The sequence below is a fragment of the Bufo bufo genome, chromosome 1 (genome assembly GCF_905171765.1).
Source record: "Bufo bufo chromosome 1, aBufBuf1.1, whole genome shotgun sequence".
Taxonomy (NCBI): domain Eukaryota; kingdom Metazoa; phylum Chordata; class Amphibia; order Anura; family Bufonidae; genus Bufo; species Bufo bufo.
Genome location: NC_053389.1, coordinates 663,952,603 through 663,978,424, shown reverse-complemented (window position 1 = coordinate 663,978,424; position 25,822 = coordinate 663,952,603). Strand labels below are relative to the sequence as shown.

The 25,822-nt window shown below is 41.5% G+C and overlaps 1 protein-coding gene across 2 annotated transcripts in view; it reads right to left on the bottom strand.

Annotated features, from left to right (window-relative positions):
* Positions 1–7,154: 7,154 nt before the first annotated feature.
* Positions 7,155–25,822, bottom strand: part of DTWD1 (DTW domain containing 1) — a 33,159-nt gene continuing 14,491 nt past the window's right edge. For both annotated transcript variants that reach the window (XM_040414023.1, XM_040414024.1), the window contains 3 exons: positions 21,608–21,751; positions 17,259–17,511; positions 7,155–7,566 (listed from right to left, as the gene is read on the bottom strand). In XM_040414023.1, coding sequence (XP_040269957.1) covers positions 7,337–7,566; positions 17,259–17,511; positions 21,608–21,751 — 627 coding nt within the window. In that variant the 3' untranslated portion in view covers positions 7,155–7,336. The remainder of the gene's footprint in view (positions 7,567–17,258; positions 17,512–21,607; positions 21,752–25,822) is intronic.

Genomic DNA, 25,822 nt, shown 5'->3' with positions numbered 1-25,822 from the left:
CACAGAACAGAACAAAAACCTTTCCTAAAACATAATATTTATTAATCCAATAAAATATAAGTCAACCCCAACAAACAGATCCAAAAAGTATACACACAAATCCCTATACCGAGGGACTAGACAAATAGGGTGTGTAAGTTAAATAATGGTTGTAGACTATCCCGTTCCATCTCTGTTGGTTTATAATATCCTACAAAAAGATGGAAGGGGTAGGTGACAGGATATACAAGCATAACCAATGGGGAGTGAGGATCCTACTTCAGATGTGTCCCAAGTAGCGCACCCCATTAGTACAAAATCACTGCCCATAGTATAAAAGACTGTCATTACTCATTATCCGGTTCCCTAACAGAGCTCACATATAGGAGAACTGTTGGTAGTACTATAGAAGTGTGCGACCTCAAGACTAGAGATGGAAAATAAAAATAAAACATTTTTCTTTAACTACCAATTTGGTTTTTCCCACCCATACCTCACAATTTGGAGAGCATTCCACTGTCTCAATCCCATCCCTGCTAGGTCAGGGATATCCAGGGTTAGATCTGAAGACTGTGGGACCGCTCTTATCACGGCGGCTATTCTGCTTTAGGTAGGGTAGAATAGAGATAGTCTACAACCATTATTTAACAGGCTACTTTCACACTGGCGTTTTGGCTTTCCGTTTGTGAGATCCGTTCAGGGCTCTAACAAGCTGTCCAAAACGGATCAGTTTTGCTCTAATGCATTCTGAATGGAAAAGGATCCGCTCAAAATGCATCAGTTTGCCTCCGTTCCATCTCCATTACGCTTTGGAGGCGGACACCAAAACGTTGCTTGCAGCGCTTTGGTGTCCGTCTGACGAAACTGAGCCAAACTGTCACGGCTGAGGATGGGGAAAACCCTCAGCCGTGCGATGCCCGATGAGGTTATGGCTGCTCGGCCAGGACAACAGGATTAGGGAGCAGGTCACCTCCTACAGCGTCCCTAACCTGACCCTAACTCCTAGCTGCACGGGCCGACCTTTAAGGTAGGAGGGCCCGTGCGCAGGAACCTCGGATCCCTGTCTCACCCTCCGGCAGGTCCCTGGACTAAGAGTCAAGATAAGACAACCTGTTCCTTCTGAATACGGAGGAACAGGGGTCTCAATGGCCAAGCTGCAAGGAACAAGGGAACTACAACAGACTTACGGATATGGCAGGCGAACTAAATAGTTCCACCTACCTGCCACAGCCTTGCTGACTGGATCCCTGTGCACACAGGAATCCAGATCCATAAGCTGCACAAAACAACATAGGAAAGTCCCAACAAAACATCACATAGACATCACACACAACATAACAAAGTAAATGTGACATAATGTTTATGACCACAAGGGTGGCTCTCACTGGCAGGTAGAATACAACAGGAGGCTGCTCCAGCTAAGCATGGCTGAAGCAACCTACAGACCTGGGATAACAGTGAGGCTATATAGGCCAAGAAGCCACACCCAACAGTCAGACACACCCAGTGACTCACAGACACACTGGGAAGGGAGTTAACCCTTCCAGCACCAGGGAAGGGAAACATAAATTAAAAGGGAAAGTGTCCAACTCAAAAACACGCTGTGGCTGTTGCCGCAGGCAACGACATGAGTGGCAACCATGTCCTGGGAGTCAGCCCGAAGACCGGGACACTGCCACCACATGTACACAATGCAACCAAACGTTGCCACGGGCAACCACAGTGAGGAGAAGATGTAAGTGCACACAGACATACAAAAGTGCCACGCACACAAACTCTGAGGCAACCGCACCTGAGGCAAATGAGATTATGCCACCAGCTGCGGTTGACAACTACAACCCAAACCGCGGGCAACTGTATGCGGCTCCCAAGGAGTCACGGCCATAAACATGGTCGTGACACAAACAGATCCGTTCTGACACACAATGTAAGGCCTAGTTCACATGAACGTGTGTGATCCGTGGCCGTATTGCGGGCCGCAATACACGGCCACAGTTCCGTGTGCATTCCGCATCATGGATGCGGACCCATTCACTTCAACGGGTCCGCAAATCCGGAATTGCGGAACGGCCGCACGGAACGGGACCCCTTGGAAGCACTACGGAGTGCTTCTGTGGGGTTGCGTCCCATACTTCGGTTCTGCAAAAAGATAGAACATGTCCTATCTTTTTGCGGAACGGGCGGATCGCGGACCCATTAAAGTGAATGGGTCCGCGATCCGATGCGGCTGACCTACGGCCGGCGATCGTGCATCGCGGCCCGCAGCACGGGTCACACACGTTCGTGTGAACTAGGCCTAAGTCAATGGGGATGGATCAGTTTTCTATGACACAATCTGGCGCAATAGAAAACTATTCCATCCTCTATTGACTTTCAATGGTGCTCAAGATGGATCAGTCTTGGATATGTTAAAGATAATACAAACGGATCCGTTCTGAACGGATGCAGACGGTTGTATTATCTGAACGGATCCGTCTGTGCAGATCCATGACGGATCCGCACCAAATGAGAGTGTGAAAGTAGTCTTAAACACACCCCACTAGTCCCTGGGTATAGGGGATCAATGTGTGTCCTTCGTGGATCTGTCTGTTGGGGTTAATACATACACTACTCACAAAAGGTTAGGGATATTTGGCTTTCGGGTAAAATGTATGGAAAAAGTAAAAAATTCACGCTACAGTGATATTATATCATGAAAGTAGCGCATTTAAGTAGAAGCATGCAATGGTGATTTCCTTATCTCAAACAATTTATTGAAACATAAGCCAACAACATTGGTGGGTATACCCCCACAAAAATGTCAATGTGGCCTTGAGCATCAATTACAGCTTGGCAATGACGCCTCATGCTGTAATTCGCTGCAAATCGATTTATTGTTTGCTGAGGCATGGCATCCCACTCTTATTCAAGGGCGTCCCTCAGGTCATTGAGGTTCTGGGGTACCAAGGTACGAGCCACTACATGGCGACTCAGCTCATCCCATAGGACACTATGCAGGACACTCTTTTTGAGGTACCTCAGTGTCCAGCAGCTGCTCCCTAATGATGCAACCTCAATGAGCTGGCGCATGGTCATCCATGAAGATGAAATTAGGCCTGTGTTGTTCATGCAAAGGCATAATGACCGGATTAATGATATTATTCAAGTAGTATAGGCTTGTCACTGTACCATTCACAAAGTGTAGGGCAGTTCTGTATTGATTAGATACACCTGCCTACAATGTAGTTTTTAAAACATTTTATTAGCGAAGCAAGTATAACACTGCAAATGTTGGTGCTACAAAAGTACAGAAAAGCATGGAAACTGTACAGTCATGCAAAGAAGATCTTACAGTACATGTGTGTCATATGGTGATTATACAAATCAGTCAATGTGTTATATATCTTTAATAAAGACATTTTCAATTATTCCTAGATCGCGAGTCATTTCTTTATTACTTATAACATATCATTAAAATAAAGTAAACAGATGCAGTTGGGTAATTGGGAGGGTCAAATGAATCTATATATACTTGCAAGCTGAGGGTAAGTTCTAGACTTGACAGCGGTGAATCAATGGATGTCGTATATCTGGACTTCTCCAAAGCATTTGACACTGTACCACATAAAAGGTTAGTATATAAAATGAGAATGCTCGGACTGGGAGAAAACGTCTGTATGTGGGTAAGTAACTGGCTCAATGATAGAAAACAGAGGGTGGTTATTAATGGTACACACTCAGATTGGGCCACTGTCACTAGTGGGGTACCTCAGGTGTCAGTATTGGGCCCTATTCTCTTCAATACATTTATTAATGATCTTGCACAGTAAAATACAATTTTTTGCAGATGACACTAAACTGTGTAAAGTAATTAACACTGAAGAGGACAATATACTGCTACAGAGGGATCTGGATATATTGGAGGCTTGGGCAGAGAAGTTGCAGATGAGGTTTAACACTGACAAATGTAAGGTTATGCACATGGGAAGGAATAATACAAGTCACCCGTACATACTAAATGGTAAAACACTGGGTAACACTGACATGGAAAAGGACCTAGGAATTTTAATAAACAGCAAACTAAGCAGTAAAAAACAGTGTCAGGCAGCTGCTGCTAAGGCCAATAAGATAATGGTTTGCATCAAAAAGGGCCTAGATGCCCGTGATGAGAACATAGCCCTACCACTTCACAAATCACTAGTCAGACCACACATGGAGTACTGTGTACAGTTCTGGGCTCCTGTGAACAAGGCAGACATAGCAGAGCTGGAGATAGTTCAGAGGAGGGCAACTAAAGTAATAACTGGAATGGGGCAACTACAGTACCCTGATAGATTATCACTTTAGAAAAAGGACGACCGAGGGGAGAGCTAATAACCATGTATAAATATATCAGGGGACAGTACAGAGATCTCTCCCATCATCTATTTATCCCCAGGACTGTGACGAGGGGACATCCTCTGCGACTGGAGGAAAGAAGGTTTGTACACATAGAAAAGGATTCTTTACGGTAAGAGCAATGAGACTATGAAACTCTCTGCCTGAGGAGGTTGTGATGGTGAGCACAATAAAAGAATTCAAGAGGGGCTTGGATGAATTTCTGGAGTGTAATAATATTACAGGCTATAGCTACTAGAGATAGGTCGTTGATCCAGGGAGTTATTCTGATTGCCTGATTGAAGTCGGGAAGGAATTTTTCCCCCCTTAATCTGGGAAAAATTGGCTTCTACCTCACGTTTTTTATTTTTGCCTTCCTCTGGATCAACTTGCAGGATAACAGGCCGAATTGGATGGACAAATGTCTTTTTTCGGCCTTATATACTATGTTACTTTCACACCTGCGTTGCTGAATTCCGGCAGGCAGTTCCGTCACCGGAACTGCATGCCGGATACGGCGATCTGTAAGCAAATGGACAGCATTTGTAGACGGAAAACGTTTTTTGTAGACGGAAAACCGCATGCGGCGGTATTTTCTGCGTCCAAAAACCGTAGTGACTGAACTGAAGACATCCTGATGCATACTGAACGGATTGCTCTCCATTCAGAATGCATTAGGATAAAACTGATCAGTTTTTTTCCGGTTTTGAGCCCCTAGGACGGAACTCAATACCGGAAAAGTTTAATACAAGTGTAAAAAGTACCGAGTAGTTAAGTGAGATTCCTGTATTTCTTCCAGACACCCCATATACGCTCAAACTGATAAGACGTATTAGACTCCCAGTGAGCTATTTGCTCCATTTGTTAAACCTGGTTACATTTATTAAGACAGTGTAATTGCTGGGGAAGCAGCATCTTTCCAATTTGCTGCAATTAGATTTGCGCTGTCGCCAAGTGGTGACACAGGCGTTCCTCCTGTTTAGAAAATGTAGCAAGTGGAATTATTCCCAAAAGGCAGCACTTGCCTACAATGTAAATCCACCACCACCAAAGGCAAACAGTGGCTGATGCATAGCGCTCTCCTTGACGTCTCCAACATTGCTGGCGCCCATCATTTCTGCTCAGCAAGTATCAACTTTCATCTGTGAACAGCACTGAGGCCCACTGCTCCCTCGTCTAACGTAGATGCTCCCTGGCCCATGCAAGACAATAACGCATGTGGTCAGGTACCCTTGCAGGTTGTCTAGTACGCAGATGTAAACGGTTTGGAATGGTCTGACGTGACACTTAGGTGGCTCTCACCTCTCTTAAATGTGCCTGGAGTTGTTTGGCATTTATCATCCGGTTCAGCAGGGCATTGTTTACAATGAAGCGGTCATCAGTGTCGGATATAGCCAAAGGACGACCACTTCTATGCCTTTCTGTTATCTCTGGTGCAACCTGCTGATGACACTCGAAGCTCAGTGGCCACTTCTGTCTGAGAACATCCTGCTAGAAGCCTCGCAATGGCGAGGTACTGTTGATCAATTGTTAGGTGTCGTTTTGGTCTCATGATATCAAAATGTGAACAGCATGATGAGGAGGACTGTTTAAATAAATACAAATTCTAACTGAACCAGGAAATTTAATGGGCTATTCATGGATCAAACATCTGTTTTGAATTTTGCTGTTAAGCTCCTTGTTAGAGAACAGCAAGTTGTGCAAGACTTATTGAAACATTGAACAGTTGGACATGTGCATTTGAAAAGTTTAGAGAAGGTCACATTAAGTTCACCTGTAAAAGTGCATTTTAGGTTCATCCTGAAATTTCACCCACAAGTCATATATCTCTAACTTTTTGAGAGTAGTGTATTTTATTGGATTAATAAATTATATGTATTACGGAGGGTTTTTGTTTTGTTCTAGGATTTAACAAGTCTCCTACAGTTTTATTCCTACAGAGGAAGTAGGAATAAAAAAAAAACATTCTATCTAGATTTTTCCACTTTCTTAAAAAGGACCTTTCATGGGTCCGAACATTTTAAGATAACTATCTGGACATGTAGAGCGGCGCCCAGGGATCTCACTGCACCTATTATTCCTGGGCGCCGCTCCGTTCACCCGCTGTGTCCAGTTACCTTCTCCCGCGCTGTATGGTAATTGCTACTATCGGTAAACTAGGGTGGAGTCTGCCCCGTTTCTCCCTGGGCGTTCCTTCTCCCTCCCTGGGAGGTTGCCAATTTATGATGTGGACATCCTCAATCTGCAAGAGGACCCAGCCTGTGTCCGCAGTTACGGCCCCACACTAACAGGACTGGACCGGAGCCATCTGGACACAGGCACAGTCGCTCCCACCAAAGGCTAGGGACTGAAAGTGACAGGAAAGATAGTCACCTTCCCAGTCCCCCGCAGTCTAACGAGGCAGATCCCCCGAGAAACCTATGCTACCGGATAGGTATTTTGCAGTAAAGTAGACCCGAACTTTCCCCAGCCGCTATGTGTGAACCAATTCTAGCAGCAAGAGCTCCCTCAGTATTTGTGGTGTGGTGGGGGTGTGAACCATTTTAGGTTTCAACTCTTTGATGGGAGGTCCTACTCGCATGGGTGCTGTCATGGGTGAGGAGAAAATCGCCATGTCAGGAAGGGGCTATATTAAAATCATTACAGTGTACTGCAGTGCACTACATTTTATTGCAGTGTATTATGCCCGATTGGTATAATGTAGCAATGACAGGCATCCAAGAGGGCTGGAGTTATCAAAGTTGTATGACAGTGTGTGGGATCATCTCGCTTGCGATAGAAGGAGAGAAAACAACGCAGCAAAGCTAAAGAATAATAAAAAAAAAATGGTTTTATTGTTCATAAAGAAATCTGAATTTATTTGGCAGTCCTTTTTCCACTGGAATTTTCTACAGTATTTTGTTTAACTAACAGAGATAAAATATGAACTCAATACCTCTATATTTAAGTTGGTCATGATATGATCCTTCAAGTCCTAAAACACTTGACTATAATCAGTGCACTACAACTTTCCAGCAGCCTGCTTAGCATCTCTTATGAGTTTGTACATAAAAGAGAAGAAAAAGAGCAGATTGTCATATTCACCGTTGTAGTCCTTTTCTAGAATCTGTTTGTGAAAGTCTACCACAAAGTAATAAATGGCTTCTATTGTTGAAAGGTAAGTGTCAGGTGATCCTTTCTGATGTCGCCAAAAGCATGTTTTTCTTTCAGTTAATCCAACACTCACCAACCCTAGTATAATTCAGAAAACAAAATGTTGGTTTATTACATACAATAAATAAAAATTACAGTATATACAGGGACTGACAAGAATGATTGCTGTGTTAACAGCCAATATAAAATAACAATGCACTGATAAAAAAAATCTAACTCAATACATGATATGCATGGTAAATCTCATTTTCTTTTCTTTCCTACTTCTTGACCTCTTGTCTTAACCGCACTAAAGTAGCTGCCCCATGATTAAACATTTCTTGATTATTGAACATGCATACATTAGCTTTTCTACACTGTATGTTTCCTTCTTCATATATTGTGTTGTTACAGTTTGATGGCGTTCCATCAAACCAAAAATTGCATAATATCTTGGAATCCGGGAATCTCGTTTAACTGTAGCTACAGGGTGGGAATCATATTCAGTTTGTATAATTTGTTTCTTTTGACTGATTTAGAGGTGGATTACTTTGTGTGCTTCAGATCAATGTCTTGTTGTATAATGGGCCCTACACACACTGCACTGGCAGTTTTGCTTACCACCCGAAAAAAAAAATTTTTTTTGGATCATCTGCATTTTTGTGTGTGGTCCGCATTTAATATTTCCCACAGACCTTTAGCTAACATCTTAAGCTAGCATTTATACTGCAAAAAAAAAAGAAAAAGGTGCAATAAACACTGCTAAAAACACAAACATGCAGTATAATGACATTCTCCTACAGGATTTTCTGATAGAAAGCAGTATTTGTCCCCTTACATAGTTCCATCAGTTATGACAAGTTGTACAGGTCCTGTAGAAGCGAAGATGTCCCAGATCATCACACTGCCACCACCACATTTGACTGCTGGTATCATGTCTTTATGATGGAGAGCTATGTTACGTTTACGCCAGATGTAATTACGGTAGACCCACGTCTTCCAAAAAGTTGCACAGAATATTATCCCAAAAGCCTAGGGGGTCATCTAGATATTTTTCTGGCAAATGGAGGGGAGCCTTTGTGTTCTTTTTGGTTAGCAGTGGTTTGGGCCTTGCAACTGTCACATAGATGTCATTTTCAGCCACTGTCTTTATTAAGCCCCATCCATATGACCGTATGTATTTTGTGGTCCAAAACATGGATACCAGACCTGTACATCTCCCACTTCCCTTGTTCTCCATTATAGAAATGCCTAATCTTGTCCACAAAACGGACAAGAATAGGACATGTTCTATAATTTGTGGAACAGCTGCACATTTTTTGAATGAATGCGTCTGAACTGCAAAAAATGTGGATGGGAAAAGGACCAAAAATAGTGTGCATGAGGCCTTATAGTGGAATCGTGTACACTGACCCTAACTGAGTGAAAGTTGCAGTGCTCTAGTTGCTCTTCTGGGTTCTTTTGTGACCTCTTGGATAAGTAGTCAATGCTCTCTTGGTGAAATTTTAGTAGGTTGGCTATTACTGGGAAGTTTCACCACTCTTCCAAGTTTTCTCCATTTGTGGATAATGACTCTCAGTGCGGTTCACTGAAATCCCAGAGCCATAGCAATCTTTTGTAACTCTTTTTCAGACTGGTAGATGTCAATTACTTTGTTTCCGTATTTGAATCTTTTTAGTGTGTGGCATTGTGCGCTCCTTTTTAAGACTTTCTAGCCAGCTTCACATTGCCAGAAATGGTTACTATGGTTTTTAACAGTTATGCATCACAGGAAATAAAAAAAGAACTGCATGGACATGGAGCAATAAAAGGTAAAAAAAAATACATTACAAAAAGTCAGTTTTACCGCAGAGTGAACGCCATAAAAACAAAACCTGTAAAACTGTGGCAAAATGTTATTATATTTTTTTTATTCCACCTCATTTGGAATTTTTCCTGTTTCCCACTACATTTTATGCAATATTAAATATTGGCAATATAAAGCACAACTGGTCCAGCAAAAAGAAGCCCTCAATAGGCAATATAAACGGAAAAATAAAAAAGTTATGGCTCCAGGTAGACAGGGATCGAAAAACGAAAATGCAAACTCAGAAAAATATACATAGGCACTTAGCTGTTGCTCACTTGATTAAAGGACTTTTGTCTTGTGTTGATCTCAGCCTCCGTTTTCGAGTTATGATACGTGGTCATCTCGTCCTAGGCTGCTTTGACTGACAGGGTCTACTAGTAGGTAAGCAGCTAGGGAGGAGATGGCAACAAAAAAACTAAAAAGAGTGGAGCTTGGGTGAACCAAGAGCAATGGTGACACCCTCATTACACCAGAGGCCTAATTTGCATATTAAGAAAACATATTATAACTCAGGAGTGGAGACTCGGATCAACAAAATTAAAACAACATTTTAGTCAGGTGAACCACAGCAATGTGTTTATGGAAACAGTTGGATAGGAAGGTCACTGGTGGCAGATTCCCAAAGGCCAGGTAGGGATGAACAGCATTTTTGGTTTGAAAAATGAAATTGGCATTTAAAAACAGCCTTTTGGTTAACTTTCTCTAATATTAAAAGTAATCTGATGATCTGAAACATTCAAGGGTGTTAAGTAGTCCGAAACAAAAGAGATGGGGAAGGGGACAAATACTTTTTCTCAGCACAGTAAATCATCAGGTGCCACAAAGGCAGTTCTGCGACTCTATGACCTTAAACGGCAAGTATGGGGTTAAAGTTTTTGTAGGAAAAGCAAAACTGGACAGGAAAACCACACATTTTTGTTTCTACATTCTTCTTATGTTTATTTGAACAGCAAAAATAATACTAATTTTGGCTGACTTCAAATTATTTCCTATGCTTACCAAGACTGTTTTGCATGCACTGGATTTGTACATGTAATCTTTAGGAACAAAAACAGCTTGCGAGCCATCTTATTAACTGACTAGAATCACTTTCACATTAACCTCTTCTGCTGCCCTTTAACACTGGCAAACAAGAAAATTCTAGACTTGGAAATGCAGATTCAAATGTCAACCATGCATAAAACGGTATCGATCCCCAGGGTGTTAATAAACTCCTTAAGGATCAATACTGTTTTAGGCTTTGTTCACATTTGAATTGGCATTTCTGTTTTTTCTGTTTCATAGAAAAAAAAATATACAAAAAGTAAAACAACATCAGTGACAGATCATCACAAATGGCATACACTGATTATAATGGGGGCTGTTTGGTTTCTAGCACTGTGCTATTTTACCGGAAAAATAATAGTGCAGCATATTGAGCTATTTTGTCAGGGTTGTCATAAATGTATGACAGATGGGGGTCCAAACTGAATATATTCACATTGGTTGCTGTAATTTTAAAGTGACAGTATTTTTTTCCTGCGCTTACCGCCCTATGTTTGTAAATAAAAAAAATACATATTTCATTTTCTTTTACTATTTCACCCTGAACTGAAATACAGATATTTCCAGGAAGTTCCCTTTAAAGGACAGCTCATCAATGTTTAGTCCAGAATTATTATTATTTTTTTTAAATGTTGTTCATTAGTTAAAAATTAACTAATGAACGAATAGAATGCAGCGACCTCGTTTTCATCTGTTTAGTTGCAGATCTGCTAATTCTCAGGCTCCTCTTCTGCCACACCATTTCTCAGACTGGTGCACATTGTGCATTGGTAGCCCAAGAAACTTCCTACTTCTCCGGCTCTGCTCTTGGATTGAAAAGCACTGTTCACATGAGCAGTACGGACCGATCCAAGGGCAGCAGGAAGTGTCCTGGGCTACCAAATGAACAGTCTAAGTGCCGTCCGTAATAACGGGTCCGCATCCGTTCCGCAAATTGCGGAATGGGTGCGGACCCATTTATTCTCTATGGAGATGGAATCGATGCGGTCCGCAGCTCCCGAAAAAAATAGAACATGTCCTATTCTTGTCCGCAATTGTGGACAAGAATAGGCATTTCTATGGGGGTGCCGGCCGGGTGTATTGCGGATCTGCAATTTGCGGATCCACAATGCACTACGGACGTGTGAATGGACCCTAAAAAGTGGTTGCAGCCTAAGAACTGGCAGATCTGCAGACAAAAAGGATGACACCATGTAAGGGTTAATGTGATATATATTTTTTTTAACCAGAGGGTCACTTTAAATATTGATTTACCATAATCCACTATCTGTCCATTTACTTCATTAGATTGCGATAAACTAGTCCTCGGCACCACTATTGATTACGGTCTTAGCTAAAGAGGGCATGGCACATTCTTGTAGGGTAATACACATGGCACGGTCTCAAAACAAGAAAAATTGAACACCGCTGGTTAAACAAAAAACAATGGTAAATAGCAGATGTTAAATCAATCCAGTTTTTACATGTGTGGGGCAGGCTGCAAAAATAAATCATTGTCCCTTGTGATGAATATTTCAGTTCGGTTCTCCTTTTCATGATTTTATATTTGTATACTTCCAATACAGATGTAACCATCATCCTCAATCTCATCAAAGTATGTAAAGCAAAGTCATACAGTTCATGGCCAATAAAGCAGCATAACTGTATGTAAAGAAAACAAACACAAGTGTTCACATTCCTATATCTTACACTATGTCTGTCGCCTCTCGCTCTTGTCAGATGCAGAGCTTGTTAATTCTGAAACATGCAATCTAGATTAAGAATGCAAAAACGTTTCTCAAGGTTTAAATGCAACACAAAGTTACTGATCAGAAAAAGTACACAATTTAAATAGGTTTTGACTTTTACTTCAAGTAAAACTTTATATAAACAAAAGAAGAAGGATACCGAACCAAAGGCCACTTACCAAAGAGCCAATGTTTAGCATAAAGTGTGCAACATACATTGTCCCAAAAATGACTTTTAGGCTATGCCAATAAGATATGTCATAAAATGTCTGAACAGTTAGTTTCAGTCACTGTGATCCAACTGGTACAGAGAATGGGTCGGTGGACCGTGACTGCACATGCATAGTAGGACAGAACTTACATGAACATGACTTAGTGTTATAGCATTATAAGACATAGGTTCTAAAGTTTACTTTAACCATTCTGGACACCTTTTGCATTTTACTAATTGTGTACAGCTTTCATTTTAAGTGTATTTGCAGACCAGCAGGCTTTCTGTTTTACAGTGACTCCACCAGAGAACTGCTGACGTCTCCACGTGCAGCCCTCTTCTCAGAACTCTTCGACAGCTCATTAATACTTGCTAAACTAAATTCTTATCAAACTAGTCACTATGGTTCAGATTTACTCACCCTGTATAATTTGTAGACACAGTAAACTTAAGTCTTAAAATGTGCCAAATTTATTAAAGTGGCTGAAGCTGGATGATAAATCTAGTTTATACCATTTATTTGTTAGCTTCTCCTTAACTGACAATCTATCCACATGTACCACAAATCTGTCCACCAAAAACTTTAGACCAACTCTAAAGTGGTCTAATATGCACTACTATTTTCACCTAAATCGAGGTCTTCAGCGTCATAAATGTATCTAAAAAGGTAGGCTGGTCACATTCTAGCTCAAAAAGCAGAAAATATCAAAGATTTCAAAACAAGCCATTCTTTTTGGCACATTTGAATAATAAATGTGTCTAAATTTTGGCACATACTTAACATACTAAATATGGGCTTTTATGTTTATCTCGTTATGATCATAGTGAAACTGCAGAAGGTGGTGCTGGCAGTAAAGCCTCATGCAGACAGCCGTGGAACATGGTCCGTGAGATACCGGACTGGCATCCTGCTTAGTGCAGGAGCGCACGGCGTCATTGGTTGCTATGACGCCGTGTGCCTCGTGCCGCCGCCACAGTACAGTAATACACTCGTATAGATCATAGGAGTGTATTAATGTACTGCGGCGGCAAAAAGCGCACGCGTCATAGCAACCAATGACGCCGTGCGCTCCTGCACTAAGCAGGATGCCATGAGGCTTAATACAGGGAAAATGTGCAACCACACAAGGATTTGAGAAGGTTTAGGGTACATTTACGTGACAGCAAAAAAGAAAAAGAAAAAAAGCCCATTACAATTGATACACTGTCAATTTTCCAGGGCCATTTTGCGTCAGTGTGCATCAATTTTCTTGTAAATTTTTGTTTTATTAACAAATATAATAGCAAATTAATACAAGTTTAACAAAAAATATAAAGTGAGATAACATCACCATTATACATGGAAGTTTGTATACATTATAACCTGTTGAGTCATCACAGGAATAACATTTCCTAATTTCGAAAAAGCATATTAAACAAAGTAATTTTTTGAAAAAATATCAATATAAATCATTTCAAAGCTGATTTATAAAATGGTGAAGGGAAAGGAGGGGTAGGGGGGGGAAGGGAAAGGAGAGGGAGACAAAACAAGGGGTCAAACAATGTGGGGGAAAATAAAAAGTTGTCACATGTTTTATTCGGTAATTCAAGAGCACAGGAGAAAAGAAAAATACTTAGAGATCCAAATGTATAGACTTTAGTCAAAGAACTTAGATAGTTTGCCAGTGGAGATGTAATCATGCCACTTGGACCAGTCTTGTGCATCAATTTTCTATCCGTTTTTAAGGTCCATTTTGCATACAAGTTAGGGCTCATTCACACAACTGTATCCGTTTTTGCGGTCCACAAAACATGGATACTGGCCGTGTGCGTTCCGCATTTTGTGGAACGGAACAGCCACCCCTTTGATAGAAATGGCAATTCTAGTCCGCAATTGTGGACAAGTATAGGACACGTTCTATCTTTTTTTTGCGGGGCCACGTAATGGAAGTACGGATGCGGACAGCACGCGGTGTACTGTCCGCATCTCTTGCGACCCCACTGAAATTAATGTGTCAGCGGAATGAATCAGGACACGTACTGTTGTCTGAATGAGCCCTTATTACAGTTACAGACAGACAATACAAAGATAGGTAAGTCATTCTTTGTCCTGTCATTCAGGGAGCTATGCCTGATGTTATCTCATGGCCTCATAGACACACAGACTCTCCCCACAGTTTTTTAAACTTTGGCTGGGCAAACACACCTTATGTTTTCTTTGCTCAATCATATGATTAATATAGAATGTTATCTAATGTGTCCTGCCCTCCAGACAATCCATTTGGTGACCAGAACTAAATGGGTTTGAGGCTCATGTTCCCAAAGGCAATATGGCACCCACCAACCCATAATCCTCCACTGCCTTTCCCAGTCTCAGAAGGAATGTGAGCCATAAACCTGCAGGGGGTTCAGCCAACACACTACAATTCAGCCATTAACCCTTTGAAACAATAGCCTGAATATAGAAAATACAAATAGACACCCCTCCATGAGCCAGTGCATTGAGCTGTTAGACTTAAAAGCATATTCTCAAGACACCCCCAGGATAGAACATAAATATCTGATAGATGCAGGTCCCACACCTATATTGAGAATAGAGGTCCCCCCAAGAAACGGAGCCCCATTTAGCATGCATTCTGCCAAAGCTATACATTTTAGAGTACGGTATATGTATTTCCAAAATTGAAAACTTAACTCCCATCAAATCTGCCACTGAGGGTAAATGTTAAGCTTCCCATTGGCCTGGGTGCACATTAAGATGCAATCGTGTCAAAGGTCTGCTATGCTCTAGCCATGCAGTTGAGCCAGCCACTTGTACTGAGAAGCATATCTCACATCTCCTCAGAATGCAACATGCAGACATCTCACATTTTCCTTGAACTGAAGAGGAGAAAACTGTAAATGTTGCTCCTTTCCTCCCAAAAAATTAGATAACCCATTTCAGCTCATTGACTAAACATTTATCTCCAAAACTAAATACAAAATGTCACAACACCACTAATGAGGTAGCGGAGTTATTATATCATTTCCTAGTGAGAAGGGATAATTTACGAGCATAAGTCAAAAAGTATCTGCACTCTGACTGTATAATTTATTTTAAATCACCTTTCAGAAAAGACAAAAACCATATTTTCTGACTATAAGACACTTTTTCCACCAAAAGGGGGAAAAGTGGCAGTGCGTCTTATAGCCCGAATGCTGATGACCACTTCCATTATGGAAGCAATTATTAGCATGCGGGAGGTGTAGTACTAACCCATCCTAGTCGTCTTCTGGACCCCACACTGCCCTCTGTCCTGACTGTGTAGAGCGTCAGGACGTACTGCATAATGACCTGACGCTGTGTGACGTCAGCTCACAGTGCAGCGTGGGCCGGAAGACCAGGGAGAGTGAGTGGATCCTCAGAGTGGTAGCAACATCCGGAACAGGAAAGCCAAGTTTATCTATTTATTTTAATGTATCTTCTGAGGTTTGATGGGGTCCAATCTGATGTCTGATGGGGTGCTGAGCTGAGGCTAATGGGGGCCTGACCTAAGGTCTGATGAAGAATCCCCCATTCTGCTTTGATGAAAAATATTTTTGTTCTTATTTTCCTCCTCTAAATCCTGGGTGCGTCTTATAGTCCAAAAATATGGTACATTATTTTTCAACCTAATCTCCCAAGTCTCTGCTTTGCACGTTTGAATGTGTAATATCAGTTCATTTGTGACTGCGTTGTGAGAAACAATGGCTGCCACACTTGTGATTTGCACAAAAGAAGTGCAGCAAACGTTTTTTTATGTCTGAGGCAGTGTCTGGAGACAGTATTTTTGAAGACTTTGTGCTGTAAAGAAGTGTGTATAAATGGACAGAGAAGCTTAAGGAAGGTCACACAAGTGTCAGCTATGAAGAAGTAGCTGGTTGCTCGTGAACCGAATCTGTTGGATGGATAAGTGACAGTGGATTATGTGGCAAATCAGCTATGGCTCTGCAGTGAAGAAAGCGGTGCATCTATGACTTGCTGCTCAGCCTAAAACATATTTAATGAGGGTATACGAAAGCTTGTTGACAAATGGACAAGGTGTACTGAAATGCTAGGAGATTAAGTCGAAAAATTAGGATTTGTCTTTTCAGACATTCTGCAGCCTACACTCAGTGTGGGTAATTTTTGACTCACCCTTGTATATAGGCGATTTTTTTTAATGATATTTATACGCATACCTAATGCATACAAAATGTATTATCTGAACGGATCCGTCCATGACGGATTCGCACAAAACGAGAGCGTGAATATAGCCTAGGCATGGTAGTCAACCTGTTTTACATAGATGTTGCCACCTGAACGACTCCAGCTTGTATAAAATAAAACAAAGAATACAACACCAGGTATGTGCTGAAAGGCGTAGATCATATGCAAACAATGTACCCATAGGCCAGACAGTAAAGCAGTGGTCAATGTAGGCAATACTTCATATGTTACTTTGTCACATTATCCAGCAATAGATCTGAGTCTATTAGTCACAGTGGGCAGCAACAGCTGTATAGGGTGGGGGAAATGGGTAAACAGCTGATTGATAAGTCTCTCATTGCTGGGGAATTAAAAGTACAGGTGGCCAATCTTCTGTCACCAAAGATGGCTGCAGCTGCACAATGTGCATCAGCGGACGAGACACTCTCCGATTGTCAAACGCTGCTCTCGAATTGAGATTCGAGATCCCCAACCCAGCAGGTGAAATGAAGGGCACCAGATGAACTCTCCATTCCACAGATAATGTGAAACTTTTATATAATACCAAACACAATCCATAGCTTGCTTGTTCCCATAAAATCATTTATTTTATTAAATACAATCAAAAATACCAATAAAATATAGGTAGTGTGATATAGTGTGATCTCTGGAATTATTCTGAAATAATTTCGGATTTTCCACTGTAAACTAAGACCAGTCATCAATTGGAGACAAAGTGTATTGATTTACAATCCAATAATATTACTTTGTTACCTTGAAGCCGTTCATCAGATATGATTTTGCTTGTTTGATTCCATGTGCTATCTATGAACACAACTTTCTTCAAGTGGTTGTTTTCTTCACCAGCACTCTTCATGTCTTTATCTTCACCGTCACTAGTGTCAGGATCTAGTCTCGGACGTTTAGTAATTGGTTCAGTAAAGTCTTTGTTCTGATTATATTGAATGAGATACTGAAGCCCCTCCTTGAGCGAGACTGCGTTTGGAGAGGGAAATACTAGTACAACCTGAAAAGATGAACATGTTAAAGTGTAACTGCCATTTCACTACCAAAAATGAAATTCCTAACATGTGAAGCTGAAGGGAAGATATTCATGACACTTTATTTTTCTGTTAATTTTACCTTTCTGATGTCTGTATTCAGCCTTTAGCAACCCTATTACTCTGTGTCTCTATTTCAGCATCTTCCTAAGATGGCAAAGATCATCTCAGGAAGTGCAGCAGAGGCCATGTCCTTGCGGCCATCATGTATTTCCCTCACTTCCCATAACCCCCTGCTCTCCTCACATGGACTAGTACCAGTTAGCATGCAGATAAACCTCCCCCACTACCCCAGAGCAGTGTGTATCCTCTCACATACAGTTAACCAGAGACAGATAAGACCAATCAGAATGCAGATAACCTCCCCAACTACCCCAGAGCAGTGTGCATCCTCTCACACACAGCTAACCAGAGACGAGCCCTGCAATTACATGAAATCAGTAAGCATTTGTTTTAGAGTCTTAATAGACACATTAAAAGTTCTTTTAGGAACCATTTTGGGGTATATATAGTGTATTAAATAACTTTTATTAATTTATTTTAAGGGGGAAAGATAAAAAAACAGCTATTTTTACATTATTTTGTGGAATTTTTTTTATGGTGTTCATTGTGTGGTAAAAAAACACGCAATTTTATTATGTGGGTCACTATACTGATGATTAGAGATGAGCGAATTTTTTATAATTTTGAAATTTATTCACACTTTGGTGGTAAAAGGTGAACTGCGTTATGAATTCCGTTACCACGGACCATAACGCAATTCTATGACGGAATGCATAGTGGAATGCCAGTCATAATAGAAGTCTACGGGCTGCATAACAGATCTGTCCCGTTTCCGTTATGCAGCCCATAGACATCTATGATGACGTTATGCCTCTAAAAGCATTCTGTTATGCATTCCGTCATAGAATTGCGTTATGGTCCGTGGTAACGGAATCTATAACGCAATTCACCTTTTACCACCAAACGAAGTGTGAATGAAATTCATAAGTGGAAATTCGCTCATCTTTAATGATAATGTCACACACATTTCCATATATCTTTCTCAACTTCTGCAGCCCGTTAGCTCTGCAGCTACTCCCTCAATCTCCGCCACACTGATGGGGGGAGGGGGGGGGGGGCTCCTTTAGCTCCTCATATCTCTGGTTTGGTATCAGCTAGAGATATGTGATTGTAGTATGCATGTAGAGAGTATGTAAAGATTGTATTTGCTGAAAGATGACATTCCACTCTTTCAGACAATACCAGAATGACAGCAATATGTTCAGTACAGGGGAAGATATCACTGAAAGAAACCGGGATGCTGTGAATTAAGTTGAAAGTGAAAGTAAAAGCAGATTTTACCCTCGATTATTCCCGACTCGATTTCTAACAGCGATTTCTCCTCTGTTGACTTTAGCTGTCATTATGGTCAGCTTTCGAACAAGCCCATTTTCAGGTTTCTAGCTGCTACCATTCAGGAGATATCACCCAAGCCAAGACACTCAGGACTGTGCTCCTCCTCCCAGTGCTCTCCCCGTCTCTTGTTTATATCAGAGAGGAGACGGCTGTAATTTTAAAGCACAAAAGCATTTATACAGCAGGATGTACTATACCATTAGGGTAGAAAAAAATCAAACGCCAGTTACACTTTAAGTAAATCTGGATTACAACATTCATTTTTCTATATAATTCATCATCTATACACTCATTATACATAACATTCATTTTTCTATACAATTCATTCATCTATACACTCATCAGTACTGAGACCGCTCTGGTCAATGTCCAGGATGATCTACTGATGGCATTAGACCAGAACGACTCCATGGTCCTAGTCCTTCTGGACCTATCATCTGCTTTTGACACTATTGACCATCAAGTGTTATTGAACCGGTTGAAAGTGGAAGCCGGATTAGATGGAAAGACCTTGGCATGGATGGTCTCATTTCTCCAGGACAGGGTACAATGAGTGAAGCTGGGGGTATTTCACTCAACCGATCTCTCACTGTCCTGTGGAGTACCACAAGGCTCGGCACTATCCCCAGTCTTGTTCAACATCTATCTGAGACCATTGGCCGACATCATCAGGAGCCACAATCTTCAGTTTCATGTTTATGCGGATGATACACAACTGTACTTTAGGCTTGCCAAAGGAACAGTTGATCAAGTCGATCTGGCTGGATGTCTCTTGGAGATCGATCACTGGATGAGTGGCAATTATCTAAAGCTTAATGGCACCAAAACTTAATGTATTACATTCAGTGACCAGAAAATTACACCCTCAGCACCCCAATGGCCATTGTCTTTTGGACCTGTCCCTGAGACAGCCACCCAGATCAGGGACTTGGGAGTGGTCTTGGACCCTGGCCCCTCAGATAAATCAGGTTGTTAGTACCTGCCACTACCAGCTGAAACTTCTGGGGAGGATTTTAAAATACATCGAATCCCCGCTCAGAAAAGCCTTGGTTAGAGCAGCGATCGGCAGTCGGTTGGACTATTGTAATGCCTTGTACATGGGACTCCCTAAGGCCTCTTTCACACGGGCGTGTCCGTGTGAAAAAATAAATAAAAAATAAATAAAAATAAAATAAAAAATATTTAACTCACCTTAATCCACTTGTTCGCGCAGCCGGCATCTCTTATGTCTAACTGTGAGCAATAGGACCTTTGATGACGTCATAGCGTTCATCACATCGTCCATCACATGATCCATCACCATGGTGATGGATCATGTGATGAGCGTAGTGACGTCATCAAAGGTCCTATTGCTCACAGTTAAAGACAGAAGAGATGCCGGCTGCCCGAACAAGTGGATTAAGGTGAGTTAAATTATTATTATTATTTTTTTAACCCCTCCAGCCCTATTGTACTATGCATTCTGTATTCCGGATGCTATTATCTTCCCTTATAACCATGTTATAAGTTGAAATAATAATAATGATCGGGTCCCCATCCCGATCGTCACCTAGCAACCGTGCGTGAAAATCGCACCACATCCGCACTTGCTTGCGGATGCTTGCGATTTTCATGCAGCCCCATTCACTTCAATGGGGCCTGCGTTGCGTGAAAAACGCAGAATATAGAACATGCTGTGATTTTCACGCAACGCACAAGTGATGCGTGAAAATCACCGCTCATGTGCACAGCCCCATAGAAATGAATGGGTCAGGATTCAGTGCGGGTGCAATGCGTTCAACTCACACATCGCATCCGCGCGGAATACTCGCTCTTGTGAAAGGGGCCTAAGAAGAACTTGCATAGACTTCAACTTGTGCAGAATGCCGCAGCAAGGCTCCTAACGGGTGTTGCCCGCCGAGAGCATATCACTCCCTCTCTTAATGCCTTGCACTGGCTCCCCGTCCAACAACAGGTGATGTTCAAGATTGGATGCTTCATGCATAGGGTATTCCATGGTGTGGGGCCCTTGTACCTGCGACGTAAATTCACCAGGTACGCCTCGTTGAGGACATTGAGGTCTAGTAACTCTGCGAATTTTAACATCCCGCAAGTTAACAAGATCAGACGTGGAGGTAGATCCTTTTCGGCTCAAGGGGCCAGATTTTGGAACCACCTACCTCTGGCCCTGAAAATGATTCCCAGTCTTCTCTCATTCAGACGTGCACTGAAAACCTTACTTTTCAAACAGGCGTTTGATCTTCCTATATAACACTTATTTGGTTTATATAATTTTGGGGGTTTTCTTAAATCTTAGTCTATAAATTCACGGTTGGTAATGTTCTTTTATTTTAAAGATACTTTTTTTTCCCACGTTTATTAAATTATTTTCTTCACACTCGATTTTCCGTCCGAACCCTTTGAACCTTGAGATCCCCCTACCTTCCACCCTTCTTCTTGACTCTCCATTTGATAAGTGCTAGGAAATTGGTCTCTGGAATAGGTGCCTTATTCTCTGGGACTTTGTGGCCCATGGCAAAGTGTCATGCCTTCTTTTTTTCCTCCCTGTTGAATTAGTCAGCTAAGCGCATGGAGGCCCGAAGGGTAAGACTGCGTGTACACAAGACTATACATCATCATCAACATCAAACGTGTTTTTACTTTATAATCCTAAATTTAACTTACTTCATTAATCTGTTTGTCGTAGTCTGGAATAGATGGGTATGTGTAGATAGTTACATCTTCATGCGCCAGCAGTTTTGCATGGGCAGCGGTACTTTTGCCATCGGTTTCATTCGGATGTTTAATAATATCAATTTTCACAGGAAGCTAAAATGTGAAACAATGGATTCTATATTACAGGGATGTCCTGGGTGCAGTGAAGGAAATGACACCAAAATATTTTTCAGATAAAGTTTCACTAACATCCTGGGCACATCACCCAAACCAAGTTTAGTTATTACTATGGGACAGTTTGGCATGGCTTGCTTGACATAGGGACCAAAGCTAGCAGTGCAAATGACAGCCTTGAACTGTCACAAGAAGTTGAACCAACAACAGACTTTTTCTAAAGTAAATCCAAGTAGTAGCTACACAGTGGTGATACCAACTACTCTTCATTCTTATGACTATGAAGCAGCATGGGACAAAGAGCAGTGACAGCATAATAAAAAAAATCGGGAACCTATATATAGCCCAAAACAAGTTCAGGGCCCACCCCTGATTATAGCATGAAAACCGACCAGAAGGAGTGGGTCAATATAGTACAAAAAACACTAATGGTACAAAAGTAATCCAAAAATAGCATAATTTTATTAGAAAATCACAAAAAAAACACACGATTGACACAAGTCACACAAAGACATTTAACACAGGTCACAATACATATTAAAAACCAAGAGGACTGATGGTGAACTGCTGGTATATATTAATAAAGTGCACGTGCAATAATCTTGATTGGTCATCAGTAGAAAGGTATATTAAACCTGACCGCTATGGCTCCAAATTGCATAATACAACCCATATGCATATATTGTACAACAGATACCAAAATTTGGGGGTGATGATACACACCACAAAGGCTGACTGAGGCAATATGGCGACTACAATTGAAATAGGCACATAGAAAATACTGACCAAGCAACTTAGTATACCACGCAGCAACACCACCGGTCCGCTCCCCAACGCACGTTTCGCGTTCAGCTTTTTCAAGGGGTACTGGCTGGTGTGATAAGGATAGTCCCTTAAATAGGTGGAACAGCTATGTCCTATTTGCTGATCGGCAGTCATCAATCAGATCACTAGTCTCATTGGCTGGCCTGTCATCCGTCTGTTTCGACTCACCTGAATACTATCAAACGGTGGATGCTCATTACATGGCGCCCGGCAGTCTGCCCTGAACACCGCGCTGGAAGCCATGCCCGGCCGGTCTGGAGGAGGACAGTCACACAGTTACTGCGCGACGATAGTCATCCAGTAGCGGTGGTTCGGCGCCCCAGCCCGGCGCATACGCAGACCGTCGGGCGCACAGCAACCGCCATATTGGTTGAGGGCATCTGGATCGGCCGCTATTCAAATGGTATACCACAAGACCATACACAATATTTGAACTCAATACAAATAAACCACAATTTAGCAATTTGTATAGATGTATAATGACACCATTAAGTGTATTTCAAATACAATATAAAATGTGTCAATACAATACCCGCAGGGCAGGAATGACACACAGACACCTGTCATGAGAGGAGACACACACACAAAGTTGGGTTGTCACATTACTAGTCCCAACTAGGGCACAGAGCATATTCTAATATTTTTATTTTTTATTTTTATATTTTTAGGGGAACACCAGTGTGAGACATGAGTGTACAGCGCAATTACGCTATATACACATCATGCAATAATACACTGGAGTGGCCATTGTCCACATTATAATATCCAATGATTCAGTGTATAATATAAAATCAAACTGAAATTAGAAAAAGGTAAAAATTTATCGCATGCGCAAAAAGGATTTTTATAAATAAACTGTAAATGAAAAAATCAAGTGTGAAAAAATATTAATTGACTAGTGAAGATACTGCATATCATATACATATCATGATAACCAATAAAGTAATACAACACATATAAATGACATGTTAGGCCAACCAAAAGGTTGGAAGTAAGGTGCTCCTCTTTTTATCCCTATGTGCCACATGTAATTGTGCACACAGGGAGGAGGAGATATATGAATTAAGTGCCTAAAAATAAAAATAAAAAATGGTAGCACAATGAAAAGTGAAACGTGAATAGAGTGAGATCCATCATGTGAGAGATACTGTAATAAAGATATTACCTGAACCCTTCATGATTTCCTAATTCTAAATTTGCACATAGTCATAATACCCCCCACCCATTGTTTATGGATACCAACCATTGACTGTCCCCATGATCTAATTGTAAAGTCCATGCAACCCCTGTATACCTCCATAATCTCATACAAGACACACTATGGGCCTGATTTATCATTAGGTCAGAATAATGGAGTGAAAAAGTCCCAAAGAAAAGTCCCAAATGCTAAAACTGCGCACAAATTTGCGAATTTTTTCAGCTCTGCACTATGCTCGCCAGTTTTCTGAAAGTGGGCGTGTTTTCTTATGTAAATGAATCTCTAGACAGATTTACTATTGGGACTATTTAAAAAGTCGCAAAAAAGTCGCAATTTCACTCGTGAGGACCATGCTTATCTTATGAGACTTTTTAATAGAACATGCAACTTTTTCATACAAACGTGCGACTTTTTCGTAAAGATGTGCGACTTTTGTAAAGCTGCTTACTGACGGATAAACTGCTACCATCAAACCACATTTATTACAGTCTTAAAGGGCCGATCATAAATCTGACTTGGCTAAAACTGACTTTAGCCATATGTTAAAGTGGAGTGAGCTGTCAGAGTAATGATAAATCTGGCCCCATGTGTACCACACCTAAATGCCGTACACACACTCATAGATTAATTAGCCATTCCAATAATCCACAGCCCACTAGAGATTCTCCCTCACACCACCATCACATAAAACATAAAAAGACCTGGACACAGCAAGGAGATTCAAGGAGGAGCTACTCACAGAAAAGAGGCTAAGGGTACCTTGTCATTGAGCCCATATGGTACCTGGGTCTGGAGTTTGACTATCCACTTACTATCAACCTGTTCTAGACGCCTAAAAAAAGGTCACCACCCCGAGAACCCAAATTCACTCTATTGATGCCACGGACCTTCAGGTCCTGTCATCGGTTATTGTGTTTCAAGCGGAAGTGTCGTGCAACTGGTTTGAGCTTCACTATCCGTTCTCTATCATCATCACCAACTTTGGATGCCGTGGGTATATCGCTTTGATGTTCCTGAATACGTATACGCAATTCACGAGTTGTCATGCCAATGGTGCTACAATTAATGAAATGCACAATCTTATATACATTTTTACCAGATGAATCATGAAAAGAGTCGGTCTTGACCATGGCCCTACAAATACTACAGTGCCCACAAGATATCGACCCCCATCTAGGCCCCCTGGTCTGGGACAAAAAGTCCTGGGGTTTTGGTGGAACATAATGGCTGGATACCAAGATGTCATTGAGATTTTTACTACGTCGAGATACCAGTGTGGGAGTTGAAGTAAGCACTGAGTCAAGAACATAATCAGTCTGCAAGATGGGCCAGAACCTCACAAAAGGTTTTCCTGATGTTGTTCCATTGTGTGCTATAGTCCGTAATCATGCAGACTGGTCGAGTTCTATCAGATGTAATATCTGACACTTTCTTGGGTTTAGTTGTAAGGAGGGCCTGTCGAGATGTATTTAACGCCCGTTGATATCCCCGTTTAACAAATGTCTCGATTGCTGGACTGAGTGACAAGGGCGGAAACGTGACTGACCGACTACGAGTAAATGATGGAAATTTTGACTCACCCGTCTCCTGTTCCATCAGTAGGTCCTCTAGTATTCGAAGCGCCTCCAATTCCTGCGGGGCTGTGAAGATATCATCAGAACATGATTTAGAAAAATGTTTCCTGAAGACAAGTTTTCTAGCAAAAAGAAAAGTATCTTTAATTGCAGTAAAGTTGTCATACAGGGACACAGGACTAAAGGAAAGTCCCAAGGACAGCACCTCCAACTGGCATCTAGATAGCTGGATATTTGAAAGGTTAATTACCTTCAACTCCCCACTCCTAGAATCCTCCAAGTTATTAAATTTTTATTTTATAGGTGTTTTAGATGGGGCCACAGTGGGGGCAGCTGAGGCCAATCCCTGTGCATGCTGGGAGTAGTTACTCCGTGAGGACGTAACCAAGCCTGAGGCCGATCGATCAGTACTGCGCTTGTAATGCCAACGAAATACACGTTGGTTTTGGTAGT